Source organism: Notolepis coatsorum (genome assembly GCF_963971535.1).
Source record: "Notolepis coatsorum genome assembly, chromosome: 7".
NCBI classification, from domain to species: Eukaryota; Metazoa; Chordata; class Actinopteri; order Aulopiformes; family Paralepididae; genus Notolepis; species Notolepis coatsorum.
In genome coordinates, this window is record NC_140171.1 from 6,383,128 (window position 1) to 6,403,092 (window position 19,965).

Sequence of the window (19,965 nt, forward strand, 5' to 3'; positions counted from 1 at the left end):
CCGTATCGAACAAGGAGGAGTGGGAGTCCCGTCCCCCCACCCGTCCTAACGAGGGGGGGGGGGGCAGTCAACTCTGACCAAAATGCGAAATAGGGATTAGTCACCCTAGGACGCACAACGTGAGTGGGACCGCGTGTGAAAAACGCACTTTGATGCCGGGGTGCAGGAGAAGTCCCGGTACTCAGGACTGCCTGGGAGACCCCCAGTCATGTCCATGAGGTAAAACCTGACAAAAGGGCCCAGGGAGGACCAGGAGGCCACAGCGCAGATGTCCTCCACAGAGGCCCCCCCAAGCAGGGCAGCAGAGGCTGCCACTCCACGAGTGGAGTGTGCCCCGACGCCTGTGGGGGGAACCTGTCCGGCCAAAGTGTAGCAGAGGGCAATGCCCTCGCACAACCAATGTGACAGGCGTTGCAGGCCTTGCAGCCTTACCCGTGTTGAGGTCACTGTAACAGACAAGCAGTTGACTGGTAGCCCTGAGGTCCTGTGTCTGCCTAAGGTACACCGTCAGCGGACGGACAGTCCCCCCAGGACCAGTTGGAGGTCCCAGCTTGGGGACAGAGCACGTTCAACAGGCTTGAGGCACCCAGCAGGAACCGTCTCACGAGAGGGTGGCTGAACAGCGCTCTGCCCTCAAAGCCCACATGACAAGAAGATATAGCCGCGGTATACACCTTCACTGTCGAGGCCGACAGCCTATCCAGGATAGACTGGAGGATGGACAGAACAGAGTTCAGGGGACATGATACCGGGTCCAGGCTCTCAGCCTCACACCACTCCTGAAACATACGCCACTTCCCTGCGTAAACCGCGGTAGTGGACGGAGCGCACACGTTCTGGATGGTGTTAATCACAGTAGTGTTAAGACGCATCCCCTTTAAATGCAACCTCTCAGCAGCCAAGCCATTAGAGGCTGCCCCAAGACAGGCGGCCGACACATTGATATGTAGGGCAGACCGAGCAGGCCAGCTGCCTCCTACCGCCTTGGTCAGACATGTCCCCCACCCATCCTGTGAGGGAGGCGTCGGAGAAGACTGTCACGTGCGATGTCCTGCTGCCCATGGGGACCCTGCCGGTGAGGGCCCCCGCCCCCCAGTGGTCGAGGTTCCCCAGCACTGAAGCAGGGACTTTCAGCCGCTTCCACTTGCCTCTCACAGGGTCTATTTTCATACTGAAAAACCACCCCTGTATCCTCCTCATAAAGAGCCCAGCGGGACCACAGAGTGAGCAGATGCCATCAGGCCGAGCAGGCGCATCACGAACCACGCCGTAACTGTCCTGCCAGGAGGGAACCCCCTGAGCGCACCGAGAATATCCTCTCGACGCCGCTCTGAGAGGGTTGCCCTCATAGACCTTGAGCTTAGAATCAAGCCCAAGTACTCCACCTGTTGGCTGGGAAGAGGAGTACTCTTCTCCCAGTTCACAGCAAAACCGAGGCTGGTGAGGTGTTCGACCACCTGCCTGGTGTGAGACCTGGCGACCTCCTCCGACCGGCTGAGGACCAGAATGTCGTCCAGGTAGAATAGAATTTGTATTCCCTGACGACGCAGAGGTTCCAGCACGGTCTGCAAGCACTTGGTGAAAGTGCGAGGGGCCAGAGAGTAGCTGAATGGCAGTCTCTGGTACTCATACGCTATTCCCTAAAACAGGAAGCGCAGGTATTTCCTATGAGGAGGGAAGATCGGGATGTGAAAATACGCATCCTTGAGGTCTATGGAGGTGAACCAGTCTCCCACTCTGACAGCGCATAACAGGTGTTTGACGGTCAACATTCTAAACCTTTTCACCGCAATCAAACGATTGAACGTGGACAGGTCCAGTATGGGTTTGATACCCCCCGTTTTCTTGGGCACCAGAAAATATCGGGAGTAAACACCACTCATCGTGTCCTCCCGTGGGACCGCAAAGATGGCCTGCTTCGCCAACAGAGATTGAATCTCGTCGGCCAGGGCTGTCGCTGCCGTGGACTCTGATAATAGTGTTTCAGAACCCAAAAAACGGAGGGTGGGGGTGTGCAAATTGCAACACGAGCCCCGCTCTCAACGTTCTCTCCATCCACACCGACACGTGGCACTTCTGTAGCCACACGTGGTGAAAATCGCCAAGCGGCCTCGCAGCCAACTGGCGCTGGTCCGCTAAGAAGCGTAGATAGGTAACCCGGTCCCTCCCGCTATGCATTGCGAACCCTGACCCTGCCAACGAGGCTGGGGTCGGGGCAATTGCACCCAAAAGGGGGGACCCCGACAGAAAGGGCATTGTCCCATTTTAGCCAAGCGATTAGCCCGCTGGGGATGGCCTGCTCTGTTCCGGATGGTGTCAACCACAGAAGGATCCATCCTCTCCAGACTCACCCTCTCACCAGCCAAACCATCAGCGGCTGGCCCAGCACAGGGAACTGACACAGAGACCCATGCGCTTGAGAGAGGGCCCGCGATGACCAAGGAACAGGCCACGACGGGGCTACCAAGAGCTGGATCAGGACCAGGAACCACACACCTGCACCCCGGTCCGGCGCAATCAGGATCAAGGTCCTGCGCTCCTCAACGTACACGCCCCAACAACTGACCTAACAGATGTATGGGGGGAAAGAATCCCAGGCGGCCACGGCATCGGTCCCAGACCTGCCTGACTATGTCCGGACGTAATCCCCACTCGTCAGGGTGAGGACCGCCCGCGACATCACACCTGTACCCACATTCACCCTGCCGGGGATGTGGAGAGCCCTCAGGATGCGCAGATGGAGAACGCCCATAGCCAGCCGCCCGCCGCCCGGTGCAGACGGGGGGAGCATACTCCTCCCTGTCTGTCGATATACGACGCTGACGTCGTATTGTCCGTCCTGATCAAACACCGTTTGAGGACCAGAAGGACCGCCTTCAATACCAACACATTGAACGTAGCGCAGACCGGGCAGCATGGTCTTGCCAGCTGCCCCCTACTGTGTTGGCCCGACGCGTCCCCAGTGAGGGAGGCGTCGGTGAAAACCGTGACGTGTGACAGCCTACTGCCCAGAGGGCGAGGTCCCCCAGTACTGACACGGGAACCTTAGCCGCTTCCACTTGCCTCTCACCGGGTCTATTTCCATACTGGAAAAACCACCTCTGTATCCTCCTCATGAGGTGAAGAGGAGGCCAAGAGGGACCACGGAATGAGCAGATGCCATCATACCGAGCAGGCGTATCACGGACAGCGCCGTAACCGTCCTAGGACGGAACCTCCCGAGCGTGTCGATAACATGCTCTGAGAGGGATGCCCATAGTACTCCACCCGTTGACTGGGAAGAGGAGTACTCTACTTCCAGTCTACAGCAAACCCCAGGCTGGTGAGGAATTCCACCACCTGCCTGGTATGAGACCTGACGATCCACCTTGACCGCCAAGGACCAGAACGTCGTCAGGGCAGAATACACTTCGTAACCCCTGACGACGCAGAGGCCCCCACTTGGTGAAGATGCGGGGAGCCAGAGAAAAACCGAACGGCAGCATCTGGTACTCATACGCTAAACCCTGCAAAGGAAGCATAGGTAAGCCCTAGGATGGGAGATCGGGGATGCGAATACGCATACTACAGGTCTATGGAGGAGAACCAGGCCCCCACCTGACAGTGTTCAACTGACATCATACTAGGTGACAAAAGCTCCCCCACTGAACACCCCTCAGAACATGCTGAGGAGTTGTTCTGCAGCTGGACATGCAAGGTGTGAGGCCCCCATGGGTTCCTACACACCGTAGCCCTGCAGTGATATTACTACCACCCAAATCATGCACCAACGTGATACCCGGCCGGGCGAAGGCGAAGTCGGGGAAGCCTGCACTGTTTGCCTCAAAAAAGGTCTCGAGCCCCCCTGCTGACAACACTTGTAGTTGACAGACGTAACACCAGGCTCAACCAAACACAGCTTATGGTATGGGAGCCACTTGACAGCACAACATTCTCATGGAGAGACCCAGGCTCAGCCATCAACTGGGTGTCAGCCCCTGTCCCCATGAGAAGCGAAATGTGGGGCTGCATGCGCTTCATTGAAGGCCCGCAGCCAAAGGAAAACAAATCAGAGCCCCTTTTCCGCTGGTGTTGGGGGAGGGAGTGATCGGAGAGCGGGCTGCACACGGCAGGATGGCGACGGTTTCTCAGGCCGTGCTCATCCAATGTGGCCGATCCCTCGGCCGCCAAGGCTGTCAGCCTTGTGGACACCTGTTGACTTAACGCCCAGGGTACCTCCGGCGGGGGAAACATGGCCGCCGGTTGAGGGCCTCGCCACAGCCGCTGGCGAGGCCGTGCTCTCACCTCTGGTTGCGCGGCGTGAGGCGGTGTGGGGCCTAGGTCCAATACCGCCCGCGCTCCAGCGGAAGACCAAAGATCCTCTGCGGAGAGGGGAGCCCTGAGGAGGGAAAAATTATTTTTAACTTCTCACCCTCTCAAAGGGAGACCAATCCAACCAAGATGTCTGTAAACAAACATTGACAGCATCCTAGCCCTCCCTGCGGTTATAGCTTGCGGCTAGGTCAAAGCTAATAACGTCAACAACCTCGCGCAATGTTTCGACGTTGGCTGGCCCTCATGGCCCCGCCACCAGACACCATTTTTGACAGAAAAAAACAGCAATGCGAACAAAGTTACTAACCGCTGCTAATTCTATACCGTGGCGGTACAGGCTTAACAGCCCACCAGCCATCCGCCGGGCCGACCCACCTCATGGCGTCGGCCGGGCGGGGCACTGTTTCAACATGCCAGAGGAAAAGGACTGATGCCACCTGCTTCATAAAGACGGAGCACCAGTGGTGGTTGCAACCAACAACCTCCACTGTGGTGTGCACCCATGAAGGGGTTAATGAATAAATGAACTAAAAACACCAACAATACACTGTAGAATGGGCTAGCCCATACACACAACGTTAAGGGGATGCGGACCAGAGAAAACCAGTCCCGCATACCATTCATAATATTCACAAAAAGCATACCAGCCATAGACCTCAGCCCATTCACCCATGAAAAAGGTAAACAAATCCCCGCAATACTCCCAACAGTAGACACCGATTGACCGTCAGCATGAATGGTTAAGAGGAGGGAAGACCTTTTAAAAAGACATCCCTCAGCGGGGAATCAAAATAGAAACAGTAACCTGTTTACCAGGTTAATAACCTACCTGTTTACCAGGTTAATAACCTACCTGTTTACCAGGTTATAAACCTGCATCTTTACCAGGTTATAAACCTACCTCTTTACCAGGTTAATAACCTACCTGTTTACCAGGTTAATAACCTACCTGTTTACCAGGTTAAAAACCTACCCGTTTACCAGGTTAATAATCTACCTGTTTACCAGGTTAATTTAATAACCTACCTGTTTACCAGGTTAATAATCTACCTGTTTACCAGGTTAATAACCTACATGTTTACCAGGTTAATAACCTACCTGTTTACCAGGTTAATAACCTACATGTTTACCAGGTTAAAAACCTACCTGTTTACCAGGTTAATAACCTACCTGTTTACCAGGTTATAAACCTACCTGATCGCAGACCTGTTTGCCAGGCCTTTTAGCTTTTAAACTGAGCTTTTTTAGTCTGGATAGTCTGATCTCACACCTACTCGGTTTCATGTTCAAGTCAAGTCAAGTCAAGAGTTTTAATTGTCACGGCATACAGGTATACAATGAAATGCGGGTGGTCTTGCCCGCAACGATGTGCAATACAGTGGTACATATAATAGAATCAAAAGAAGAAACAACATTGTGCAGTAACAGATAGCAGGTAACATGGAGTGACATCTCGGTATCTGTACATAGTTATTTACAGCGCATGTGTGACATGCTAGTTAGCTTTGGTAGTGCAATACACTGTTCCTGTTATTCTAATTTAAAGTGTCCTTTCCTTTGGCCATAAGTGTGCGTGTGTGCGACATGAGTGTGTGCCCGCTCATGTTAAAGTGTTAAGTGGCTGCTCGTGTGTGAGCGTGCACAGTGTGCGTGTCGTGTGTGTGTTCATGTGTGCTTGTGTGTGGACAGTTCAATGTTCTGAGCACTCAATGTACATTGTTCATGGCTCTTCTGTATATTTACTTGTAAACGTACTTGTTTAATCGTATTTGTCGTATATGTATTGCTTTCTTTTTTACCATGTTTTACTGTGTTTTATTTATAGTGCCATCACTGTTTAAAATGTGCTTTAGGAATAAAAAGGTACTTACTATGGAACTCTAGGATATCAACAGATTATCTTGAGATGAAAGAACGTTCTCACCCTTCTGCTGACTCATCCGTGTTTTCTTTAGTAGGAGGACCTTCCATGTTATCATCCCTCTCTTCTGTCCTCCTCTCCTCCACCTTGTCCTCAGCTTCTTCTTCCATCAGGCGTTCAGTGTCTGCCGTCTTTCTGTACAAATATATAAAAAGAATTAAAGGTTTATTCATAGCTTATAGCACAAGTGAATATCAGGAAGGCAGCAGGACCGGACGGCATCCCCAGCCGCGTCCTAAAAGTCTGTGCCGACCAACTGGCCCCGGTATTCACTAGGGATGGGTACCGAATTCTGTACTTTTGAGGTACCGAACAAAAACACGTCGGTACTACCGAGTATCGAATCAAGTGAGAAACCAAAAAAAAAAAAAAAAAAAAAAAAAGATTTATTATTATTTTTTTTACTTTTTTCTTTTCATGTCAACGTTCATACGCACAATATATGCTTACCTAGGATTTGACTTGATTCAACAACAAAGCAGTCGGAGCAATGACAAGCCGAAAACTGTCGAAATTGTAGTTATTTGAAGTTTGGATTTTTTTTTTTACGACTGAGGTAGGTAAATTAAATTTCTTGAGACTAAAGTACCGAAAAAAGGTACCGTTGGGTACCGGTATCGATTCACAGGTACCGGTATCGGTTCAAATGTGAAAGGTACCCATCCCTAGTATTCACTGACATCTTTAACCTGTCCTTAGAACAGGCTGTCATCCCCACCTGTCTGAAGAAGTCCACCATCATCCCTGTACCCAAAAAATCTACGCCTGCTTGCCTCAACGACTACCGCCCTGTAGCCCTCACCTCCATAGCCATGAAGTGCTTTGAGAAGCTAGTGAAGGGCTACATCTGTTCCTCCCTCCCCATCAACCTGGACCCCCTGCAATTTGCATACCCAGGGCTCTACGCTAACCTTTTTCACTAGGGGCACAGGTGCTCCTAAATGAAAAAATGTAGGAGCACACAAAGAAATTTAGGAGCACCCAAAAATATTTAGGAGCACAGTGAAAATATGTCTAGTAACAGAGTTTTTTTTTTTTTTTCAAAAATAAATGTATATTTGTACTGTGCGTGCATGTGCAAACGGGACACATCTGTGCAATAGCACATACCACCAAAGTCACTGGCCCACTGTGTGCGTGTGTGTGTATCATCTGCGTGTGCAAACGGGAATGGGACAGACATTTGAACTATTAATTAAGTGATTAATGCCTACTATGGCAAAGTTGTAGCCAACAACTAGGCCTAATAAGAAAGGCAGTGATATTGAACAAAAAGGAGACACTGGCTTTACAACCAGGGCCATCAGTAGAGGGGGGAGCTAGTGTTGCTCTTTTAGAAAAATAATCCTTTCAGGGTTGCCTATTGAAATACTGTACACCTCCAGTACAGTAGTTTGCGTGTCAGGTAGACCATTGATTGACAGTCGATTCTGCCAATTACGACGTCACACCGTTGCACTCTGGCCGTCCGGCGCTGCAGCTGGACCCTATTGCCACACCGCTTGCACTCTGGCCGTCCGGCGCTACAGCTGGACCCATTGCCCACCTCTGCGGTTGATAACGCTAGCCAAGTTAGCTGTACACACATACACAGTGGGCCAGTTGTAGGGGTGTAACAATGCATCGATCCTACTTTGCAATATTTACAAAACATGACATTGTTTTCGAACTCTAGCCATGGGGAAATGTTTAGCCAATTCACGTTAAATTTGTATGTCTTCCCTCCGGCTCCAGTGGGTGTAGCTTCGCTAGCTACAGTGGCTACATTGGGTGCTACAGTGGGTGTAGCCTCGCTAGCTTGGCCAACTTCGCTAGCATGCTGGCTAGCGTCAGTATCTTGGTTAACGTTAACCATCACCTCTGTAACATGAGCTGCCTCGCCTGACTTCTCATTCTCCGGTATCTTTCGCGCAAAATAAAAATGAATGGGCTTCGACATGGCTGTATTATTGTTTGACTCAGACAGTGACGCAGCCGCTGATCATTACTTTCGGTTTCCAGTCGCGTGACCACAGGAAACTACTGTGATTGGAACGTTTATGCGGCTGTGAACTGTGGGACTTGTAGTTTAACGATTCTCGCAGCGGAGGAAAAAAAAGGACGAATGAGAGGCTGTACTCTGCACTCGCTGGCCCCACTCGCACGCCGTGCGAGTACTTGATTTTGCATGTTCGCACGCACATATTTTTAGGGGCATATGCGAGCAATATGGTCGCACTTGTAAGATCCTGATCAAACTGGCCAGTATCACGTCTTCGTCTGTTTGACTCTCCATCCAATTCCTCTGCGTTGTGTACTTTTAATGGTCCTGACGTCTCCGATACCGGTTGATAAGATCCTTATCTCCCCCGTTAGTGCAATCCATAAACCATAATAATTCTCCACCTCCGTAAGAATTCGACACTTCGACACCGTGAGATACCTTATGAGGAAAAGCGTTGTTTTATTGCTATAAACAGAACCTCATAATCAGATGTTGTCAGATGTTATCAAATTGTATCGTCCTTGAAGAGTCTATTCTAATGATCTTTCGGTGTATTCGTCTATCGTCCTTTTGTTATTCAGTCCAATAGTGTTCAGGCCTGTTCGTTAGCCTGAACCCTCCTCGTGTTAGCCGAAGCTAATGATGTCGTGGCATTCTTCCCCCCCCCCCTCTCTCGTGATAAGAGGAGAGAGAGTCCTCTGTGTGATCTCAGTCCTACTCGCTCTCGGTCAGATTCTAGTCTGCCTTACACCCGGAAACACCGTTCGACTCATAGATGTTCGTCGTCGCAACGACGGCCCCGCCTTCTGGTTGTCATGCGACTTGTTGTCATGACAACTGCTAAATAACCTTTAACACCATTAAACTTTCATTAAGATGAACCTCTCTCCCTCTTGCTCTGGGAGACACCCTCTTATCAGTTTGTTCCTGCAAGGAATGCAAAACATTGGGCTGGCTGCTAAACATTCTGCAGTGCTGGCTACGGCCTCTTCTTCTATCACCGTTTTCTAAAGCGAACCATGCACATTTCGTTACCACCGTTTTAGCTGTGATCATCTCCCCCCAATCTATACATCACATACATTGAAAAAGCACCCTGTAACTGAGGGGTACAATTCCCTGACTGTATTACTAGATATGATACTTACTACCACTACCTTTGTACTTAATATTCGGCCACCCAGTACACGGCATAAATATATTATCATGAACACTCTCACGTAGATGAAACGGATCCAACACAAATGTACGAATTAGAAACAGGTCTTTATTTCTACACAGCGATGGTGTGTAGAATAAGCACTTAATCACTTAATTACATTTATGAATTGAAATAGTATGCACTTTTATGGCAAGGAGTATTCGTCGGTATATCAATAGAGAATGTCCAATCTCTGAAGGCGCAGGTGGTAAATATACGACCTGGAATAGTTAAGGAATAACAGCAATGATACTTTAATGATTATACTAGATACACTAGAGGGGGTTAATCCGGTCGCTTGTAAGCCGACAGGAGTAGGAGGGGGGGGGGGGTAGAATCCGGCTGCCTCGTCCGGCCAAGGGTATCCCAGGTGAACCCACTGTAGTGCCGTTCAATGCGCCGGCGATCCTTGGACCACAGATGAAAGCAGGTGGACTCTTTGTGGGCCGGCTCTCTCCGGTCCACGGGGGAGAGACGTGAAGCGACCTCGTCTTGCAGAGCGTCTCCTCACCTTGCGTCCTCTCCAGGGGGGGGGGGTTCCAACACACGGCAGTGTCGGGGGTCTTTATCCATGGAATAATCAAAGTATCCAAAGCATAATCCGTGCCTGGGAAGGCGGGCTGTCGTCGGTAGAATAATCCGGTATACAGGTCCACTCGCTCGTCGGCTCTGGGGCTCCTCGGGTGCAGCTTCACATAGGGTCAACCACCCTGGGTAAGCAGCCAGTTCTCTGCCCGAAACGATGGGGTACTGACTACGGTAGTATTCTCACCGCACGAAGCACTATATATTAACAGACTATTATTAGCTTAATAGACTACGTCCAACTCGACGATATAGTGCCAAATATGACCATTCAAATATTAATACACACGATGTCTCAATACCGATGGTAAGCCGAACTTGGCCTTACTCCCACACGTGGCGTCGCGGGGAGGCTTTACGTCTGTGACTCTATTGGAGGGTAAGAAACTGGACTGAAAAGAAAGTCCTACTTTAGTAGCGCAATATATATACGCACTATGAACAAATAGTCCCATTAGTGGTGCGGTAGCCAAATTCCTACGCGGAACTAGGACTTGTTCGTACATGTCGAGCGGTACGTTTGAACTGGGTCTGAGGGGTATGGCAGCCTGGCACCAAGGTCTCGACCAATAGTAGAATGGAGACTATTATGGGATGTTCAGTAGGCTAGAATGGATATTCAATGCATATTGTACAAGGAATATACAAGGGATATCAGGGAATATTAGAGAATATACAAATACAATTAAATATATATATATAAATAAATATATATATTCGGTTTAATCTGGCCCTTCACAACAGCCACCCCCTGAATAGGTCCCGGACCTAATCAGTTAAACAGAGACAGATTAATCGCGTTGTCTATTTACACATAAGGGTTTGCTGTAGGGGTCAGTCAACTTCACAAAGTCATAGGGTTGTAGGGTCATGGTCATCATCGATTGTGTCTGGGAGTCGAGGCAGTTCTATGAGCCTCGCCACGGGACGGGTGTAAGTGCGACCCTGGACGAGCACTTCAGCTGCTCGGACCTTGCCGTCGGCACCGGTGATCACTTTGCTTACGCGGCCGGCCGGCCACATAGCTCTGGGCAGTGATTGATCAATAATCATGACGACTGTTCCTTCTGTCAAATTGTCTCTCTCCTTTACCCACTTCTGGCGGGTCTGTAGAGACGGTAGGTAGTGTTTAATGTCATCCGGTAGATTGGGGGCTCTGCGTAGGCGACCACCCACTCTGATGAGGGTATGAGCGTCGCTCTCGGGGGCCAGATGAATTAATCTGCTGTCGGATGGGACGGGCTTTCCTCCCTGTAGACAGGCCAATTCATCGGGGAACGAGTCTCTCTGGGCTCGCTGCAGTAGAAGCAATTCTGCTTCCTCGTAGTTAGCTGCTGACATATCAGCGGGGGACTTGCACTCCGGGTGGTACCGCAGGAATGTTCTTTGTTGTGCACTCTCTATGGACGTGCAATCGTCTATGTTAGGGTCGGTGGAGGCTACGGTGCTCAATCCACAGAACACAGACTTCTTAATTTCCACCTCCTCTGGACTTGCTTCCCTCGGGATAGGCATGGGCCACTGTCCTTCCGGGAGTCTTAGGAATGCGGGGCCGTCACTGTAGACATTGCGACGGGTGAGGTCATCCAGGGGCATCCCCCGGGTGATGACGTCAGCTGGGTTCTGTTTCGTATCAACGTAGCGCCACTCTGTTTCTCCGGTTAACTCTTCGGTTAAGTCTTGAATCTCGGTGACTCTGACTCCCACGAAGACTTTGTACTTGCATGAGTCCGATTTGATCCAGGCGAGTACCGTCGTGGAATCTGACCACAGGATTGTTCTAGACACCGGTATGGTGAGCTCACGTTGGATGAGCGTGGCTAGGTGCGCTCCGGCTAGGGCTGCGCAGAGCTCTAGACGTGGGATAGATTGTTGCTTGCGTGGGGCTATTCTCGAGCGGGCGAGGACAAATGCTGTGTAGATCTCTCCCCCCTGGTCTTGGGCCCGCAAGTAGGCTACTGATCCGTATGCGACCTCTGAGGCGTCACTGAAGACGTGTAAGTCCATGTTACATGTCTCTGGCCTCACCGTGGGTGGGAAGTAGCTTCGGCGCATATTAACGCCTGGGAGTGAGTGGAGCTCCATCTCCCACTCTCTCCAGGTGGATGCAAGGTGTGCGGGAATGGGGTCGTCCCAGCCCTGGTCCTTGTCCCACAATGCTCGTACAATCATTTTTGCCCTGGTGGTGTACGGTAGAATACATCCTAGCGGGTCATATTGTCGGGCGAGTGTTGTGTACACACTCCGTCTGGTGGTCGGCGCCGCCGCCGGCCTTCCCTGCTCCGTAGTCAGGGGCTTGTGTCTGTAGTGAAGCGAATCTGTTTTGAATCGCCACACCAATCCCAGGGTCATCTCCTGGGCTTCTCCCGGGATTGTAGCCATCCAGGTCTCGCTGCTGGCTGCCTTGTCCTCGGAGGAGAGGCTGCGCAGTACTTGCGGATCGCTGCTGGCCCACTGCCTGAGATCAAAGCCGCCTTTGATCAATGAGGCGCGGAGTTTAATCAGGAGAGCCTCGGCTTCTTCCTGGGTTGAAAGGCTTTGTAGACAGTTGTCTACGTAGAAGCTGTTCTTTACGCTGTGTCGGACCTCTTCGTCCGCTGCTGGGTCCTCTGCTACATGTTTCTGTAGTGCAAATGTCGCACAGCAGGGGCTGCACGTCGTTCCGAAGGGGAGGACTTCCCATTGGTAGATGGCTGGGTGCTCATCTCCTGGCTTCTCTCTCCATAGGAACCGTAACAGGGGCTTGTCCGCCTCTACTAATCTCACCTGCAGGAACATTCCTTTAATGTCCCCGCTGATGGCCACCTTTTCCTGGCGGAAGCGGAGTAGAACGCCGAGTAGGGAGGGGCCGAGTGTGGGACCGGGCAGTAACTCTTTATTCAGATTTTGGGATCCGATCTGGTAGCTGCAGTTAAATACTATGCGGTCTTTACCGTTGTGATGGACCTTGTGGTGGGGCACGTACCACGATTCAGTGGTCTGGTCAGCCTCTTTAATGTCCATCTTTGTGACGTGTCCCGCTGTGATGAGCTTCTCAATCTCAGCGCGGTATACACTCTCTTGGGCGGGGTTCTTGGCTAAGCGCCGCTCCGTGTTCAGCAGGTACCGTTCTGTGGCGTCTGTCTTGGCGTGGAAAGTAGGCATTCCTTCTCGCCGCAGGAGTGGCGTGGCGTATCTCAACACGCCGTTGACCGGGACTCTCTTGGTCCCTGTCTCGAGGAGGTGAATTGCGTAAATGTCATCTTTAGAGCGAATGTCTTTCTTTCCGTTCTTAAAGGGCATTTGTTCCAAGGTCCATAGCCGCTCTACGTGTTGCAGGAGTGCGGTTTCTCCCTCTGTGACTCGGGAGTGGAGACATCTAGTGGCTGTACTTCGGTTGAGAGATTTGGCGAGCGGGCCTTGGAGAGTCCATCCCAAACGGGTCTCGACTGCTGCAGGGCAGCCTCGGGGTCCGGTATGAACCCGGTCTATCGGGACAATGAGGTCTGCATGGTCGGAGCCTATCAACAGGGTCGGCATAGCATTGTCTATGAGCGGGATCGGTAACTTGCGCAGATGTGCATATTTCTCCATCAGCTTGGCGACGGGGTATGTGTACCGCGACAGTCCTATTTCTTGGCTGGTGAAAGCGTCTGCAATCTGGTACCGGCGCTCAGGCTGGCCGCTTGCTGCGATAGAGAATGAGACATTCTCGCCCTTTATCGTCTTCAAATCTCGTCTTATTGTCCGAATTGTCATTTGGGTTTCGCTTCCCCGCAGCCCTAGCTGGGCCGCAGCGGAGGCGAGCAGCAGGGTCTTCTCTGACCCGTCATCGAGGACGGCGTAAGTGTCCAGGACTTTATTCTGGTAGCTTAGTGTCACACGCACTACTTTTAGGAGTACTCGGGCTCCACTGCTGCTGGCGGGATCGATGTACATGACGCTCGCTTTGCGGCTGGATGGTGCAGGTGAAGGGCGCCGTCTGTTACTGTCGTGAAGTATGTCCAGATGGGCTCCATCGCACTTGGTGCACCTTTTCTTTAAGCGGCATTCGGCTGCCATGTGTGAGCGCGCACAGCGAAAACAGCGCTTGTTGGACTTTATCCATTGACCTGCTTCCTCCGCGTTCAGCTTGGGGAAGGAGTCACATTGCGCTAGCCAGTGTTCTTTCTCACAGTAGGGGCACACCATCTTCCACTTCTCCGTTCTGGAGGGGGTACTGTGGCTCCTGCTGCTCGGTACTGACTCCGATTGGTGCATCACAGTCACCGATCTTCTTCCATCATTTAGTCGTCTGGTTCCTTCTCTGGAGCCAGGGGTGCTCCGTCCGAATGTATCTAGCCGTAGGCTGCTGACTTCTCTCGCCAGGAAGTCTGCTAGATCGAGGAGGTTCGGTTCGGGGCCATTCGGGTCTCTGTGGTCCCTCTGCCGCCTAAAGCGCTCCTGACGAGCGGGCGGCAGCTTCTCCAGGATCCTTTCCACATTTGAGTTGGCGTAAAGTTCATGCCTCCCCTTCTCCCTTTGCGCTCCCAACATCCCTACCAGGGACTGCACTCTGATGGACAGGTCGTCCAGTGCTCGATTGTCTATTGCTGGGGGTAAGCGGTCGATGTGTCGGATCTCCTGGATCACGTAATCCCATATGCGCCCATACCTCTGGTCCAATGCTACCAGCGCTGCTGTGTATGGGGTGGTGGAAGTCGCGTAGGCGAGCGCTATATTATGTGCGCGGGGTACCTTTAAGTGCTTCAGTAGGATGGCGTATTTGTGGCGTTCATCCAATACATCCACCAACATGGTCTCCAGACACATGCGGAGTTCTGTATACTGGGCCCGGTTCTCTTGGGTGAAGTCGGGTACCATAGGCGTGCCAATGTATGACGCTGACTGTGGATACATCGGCGAGCGTTGGGGGAGAGGCCTCCTAGGCGAGTCTCCTCCCGCTCCTTGGTATGGGCTGGTACCGGCAGTGTACCATGGCCCGCTTGTCCAGGTGCTGTTCCTCGGTGCGGGTCGTGCGTCGTGCTCACCCGTGTATAGAGTCGGGGGTCTGTAGCGCAGCTCCGCGGGAGTATAGCCTGGGCTGTACCGGACCTCCTGGTCCGGTAGAGTACTGTGCTGTCTTCGGGCGTGGTTCTCCTCCTCTTCCTCTTCGTCTTCAGTTAGGTCATCCAGTGCTTGTAGTCTCTGGTTTAGCCTCTCCACAGGATATGCTGCTCCTTCCCGGTTGCTAGGTCTCGCTTGGACCGGTGGGGGGAGGTGGTCTGTGGGGGGTATAGACCTCGTCTGTTGGTCAAGTTCAGGGTTGTTTACTCGGCTAGGGGATGCCGCCCTGGAGGTGTGTCTAGACGAGTTCCTGGAGCCTCTGGCGGAGGGAGAGGGTGTTGTCCGTCTGATCAGCTGTTCTATTAGTTGCGACTGCTGTCTGTCGCGTGCTGCGTCCCGTTGAGCACCGGCTCGTTCTCGGGCCACATTCTCTTCCATCTGAATGCGTGTTATTTCTAGACGTATCTGCTCGTATTCGCTTCGCTGCTGGATCTGCAATCGGTCGCGTTCAGCAGCGGCGTTCAGGCTGATGAGGAAGGCCTGCTGTAGGGTCCTCTCTGCCTCTGGAGAAGGCGGTTGTACAGGGGAGCCTTCCCTCAGGGTACTCCTTGCGGAGCCTTGGAGTTCTATCTCCACGGTGCTCTCCCCGTCTTCTTCCGTGCCGAGTTCTCTCTCGGTAGCGTTGTATTCCTCCCGGGACTCATCGGGGACTACTTCTTCAGTACTGGCGGGGTGTGAAGTCATGTCTGGTTCCCACTGGTCCCCACCGTGAACTTGGTCAGTTACATTAGAGCCCGTAGGGGCCTCTATGGTCGGGGTAGTCTGGGCGTTGGGGTTAGACATACTTTTACTTTCTAGTTTTACCGCGTTTACTGTTAGTAGAAGACTAGGTTGTTGACTGACAGCGTAAGCCTCTAAGTACTGAGGGAGCCGTCGTTCGCGCTGCGGGCGTTGGTTAGGAGGATCGTTTCGTGGAGTGTTCATCATAGGCCATTTCAATATTAATAACACTATATTAATATTACACTAATTACCATCCGGCTCGAAGGACCAATTGTAACTGAGGGGTACAATTCCCTGACTGTATTACTAGATATGATACTTACTACCACTACCTTTGTACTTAATATTCGGCCACCCAGTACACGGCATAAATATATTATCATGAACACTCTCACGTAGATGAAACGGATCCAACACAAATGTACGAATTAGAAACAGGTCTTTATTTCTACACAGCGATGGTGTGTAGAATAAGCACTTAATCACTTAATTACATTTATGAATTGAAATAGTATGCACTTTTATGGCAAGGAGTATTCGTCGGTATATCAATAGAGAATGTCCAATCTCTGAAGGCGCAGGTGGTAAATATACAACCTGGAATAGTTAAGGAATAACAGCAATGATACTTTAATGATTATACTAGATACACTAGAGGGGGTTAATCCGGTCGCTTGTAAGCCGACAGGAGTAGGAGGGGGGGGGGGGTAGAATCCGGCTGCCTCGTCCGGCCAAGGGTATCCCAGGTGAACCCACTGTAGTGCCGTTCAATGCGCCGGCGATCCTTGGACCACAGATGAAAGCAGGTGGACTCTTTGTGGGCCGGCTCTCTCCGGTCCACGGGGGAGAGACGTGAAGCGACCTCGTCTTGCAGAGCGTCTCCTCACCTTGCGTCCTCTCCAGGGGGGGGGGTTCCAACACACGGCAGTGTCGGGGGTCTTTATCCATGGAATAATCAAAGTATCCAAAGCATAATCCGTGCCTGGGAAGGCGGGCTGTCGTCGGTAGAATAATCCGGTATACAGGTCCACTCGCTCGTCGGCTCTGGGGCTCCTCGGGTGCAGCTTCACATAGGGTCAACCACCCTGGGTAAGCAGCCAGTTCTCTGCCCGAAACGATGGGGTACTGACTACGGTAGTATTCTCACCGCACGAAGCACTATATATTAACAGACTATTATTAGCTTAATAGACTACGTCCAACTCGACGATATAGTGCCAAATATGACCATTCAAATATTAATACACACGATGTCTCAATACCGATGGTAAGCCGAACTTGGCCTTACTCCCACACGTGGCGTCGCGGGGAGGCTTTACGTCTGTGACTCTATTGGAGGGTAAGAAACTGGACTGAAAAGAAAGTCCTACTTTAGTAGCGCAATATATATACGCACTATGAACAAATAGTCCCATTAGTGGTGCGGTAGCCAAATTCCTACGCGGAACTAGGACTTGTTCGTACATGTCGAGCGGTACGTTTGAACTGGGTCTGAGGGGTATGGCAGCCTGGCACCAAGGTCTCGACCAATAGTAGAATGGAGACTATTATGGGATGTTCAGTAGGCTAGAATGGATATTCAATGCATATTGTACAAGGAATATACAAGGGATATCAGGGAATATTAGAGAATATACAAATACAATTAAATATATATATAAATAAATATATATATTCGGTTTAATCTGGCCCTTCACAACACACCCCAAATCTCTCACACTGTAGAGCCCTGATACCGCCCTAACAGATCCACGGAGGATGCCATAGCCCATGTGCTGCACACAGCAGCATCACACCTGGACAAGAGGCAGGGGAACTATGTGAGAATGCTGTTCATTGACTACAGCTCAGCATTCAATACCATAGTCCCCTCCAAACTCATAGCCAAGCTCAGGGACCTGGGCTTGAACTATGACCTCTGCCAGTGGGTCTTGGACTTCCTGACGGGCAGACCCCAGGTGGTAAGAGCAGGCAACTGCACCTCCTCATCCATCACGCTCAACATAGGGGCCCCCCAGGGCTGTGTTCTGAGCCCCCTCCTCTACTCCCTGTACACACATGACTGCGTGGCACAGCGGAACAACAACACAATCATCAAATTTGCTGATGACACAGTAGTGGTGGGCCTGATCTCTGCCAACGACGAGAGGGCCTACCTGGAAGAGGTAGAGAATCTGTCACAGTGGTGTCAGGAGAACTGCCTCTCCCTGAACGTCAGCAAAACAAAAGAGATGATTGTGGACTTCAGGAGGTCGGGGGTCAAGGACTACAGCCCCCTCAGCATCGACGGGGCACCGGTTGAGAGAGTGAACAGTTTCAAGTACCTCAGAGCCCACATATCCGAGGACTTGACATGGACCACACACATTGACAGTGTTGTGAAGAAGGCACGACAACGCCTCTACTTCCTCAGGCGCCTAAGGAAGTTCCAAGTCAGTCAGAAGATCCTTAGGAACTTCTACTCATGTACAATCGAGAGCATCCTGACTGGCAACATCACCTCCTGGTTTGGGAATAGCACTGCACAAGACCGTAGCAGACTACAAAGAGTGACACGATCAGCCGAACGCACAATTGGAGGGGGGCTTCCCACCCTCCAGAACATTTACAACAAGCAATGCAGGGCGAAGGCTAAGAGAATCATCAAGGACTCCAGCCACCCGAACAACTGCCTCTTTGAACTGCTGCGGTCAGGCAAGCGATACCGGAGTCTTAAGGCGAGCACAGAAAGACTCAGAAGAAGCTTCTATCCCCAGGCCATCAGGCTGCTCAACGAACAATAAACACTATGCAACAACCATCAAATGCACACAGCACACACACGCACACACTCACTTTAAACAAACAACTCACTGCAGCACCCACTTTACACACTTTAGAACACCTAAACACACTTTACACTTTATATTTATTGGTAAAGGATTTGCACTACAACTCGTACACCTTACTGTAAATTGTACCTAAATTGTACCTCATCCCATTTCTGCTCTGCACTATATAGTATTGTATATTAGTACATTGCATAGTATATTGTATGGTAACTCAGTTACTTCTATTCTGCATCGAACATTGTACATATGTCTATAATGAACACTGTGACCTCTATTTTTACTTCTATTTTACATGCTATACTATTTTATTTCATACTTATCTTGTCTAACACAGTCTCTGGAGCGTAACAGTAAGAAGCATTTTGTATAAAAGTAGGGCTGTCAGTTTATCGCGTTAATTAGATTAATTAATTACACAGCAAATTATCGCGTTATGAAAATTAACTCAAAATTAATTACAAAAAAAAAAAAATTACTTTTTTTTTTGTATCTCATTCATTCCATGAGAATGTAGAATACACATTTACAGACTTTTCTCTTTAATATGGACCATTTGCATGTTCTTGGTATCTGATTCTAGTGACATCTATGAATCTCAGGGAATGTATTCCCAGTGTCAGAAATACTGTGGGCTAGATCCACAAAGAATGGATTGCACGGTGCAAGTTGCACCCTTACTTACAATTCATTATGAATTGAAAATGGGGGACCCTGATGTAAACAAGACGAAAGTCTTTCTCTGGTCTGCATTCCCTTAACAATTGTGTGTATTGAGCCGTACTGTATTGTACCGATTCTGCAATCTGTTAATAACATTTTCATTCAATCAATCAATCTGCACGGTGATTGATTGAATGAAAATCTTATTTTGAGTCAATTGTAATGAACCAAATGAGAATATCAATACATTTTTTTTTTATCTTTGACTGTGAATAACACCATGCTCAAATTGACCAGACCTGACAAATCTAAGCAAATTAATAGATGGAAGATGATTAAACAGAAGGTTTTGTAGATACAGTACTGAATTCTGCCATCTGGACACATGCAATTTGAAATATGATTATAGAATATAGAATATCAGGCATAAAATGGTTATGCGATTAAAATGCGATTAATTAGATTAATTCATTAATTACAAATCCTGTAATTAATTAGATTAATTTTTTTAATCGCCTGACAGCACTATATAAAAGTATTCTGTACTTCTGTATGACAACTATTAAAGAAACTTGAAACTTGAAGTGATACAATACGGGGGGGGGGGGTATGGATATAAAATGTATATCACGGTATATTTAGATTGTTGGATGGTAACTGT

The 19,965-nt window shown here is 50.2% G+C and overlaps 1 protein-coding gene across 1 annotated transcript in view; it reads right to left on the bottom strand.

The window, feature by feature from the left end:
* Window positions 1-19,965, bottom strand: part of LOC311232598 (NACHT, LRR and PYD domains-containing protein 1-like) — a 122,615-nt gene that overhangs the window by 80,969 nt on the left and 21,681 nt on the right. Inside the window, exon 3 of the mRNA XM_084319458.1 lies at window positions 6,239-6,370. Within this exon, the coding sequence (XP_084175584.1) occupies window positions 6,239-6,345 (107 nt within the window). The 5' untranslated portion in view covers window positions 6,346-6,370. The remainder of the gene's footprint in view (window positions 1-6,238; window positions 6,371-19,965) is intronic.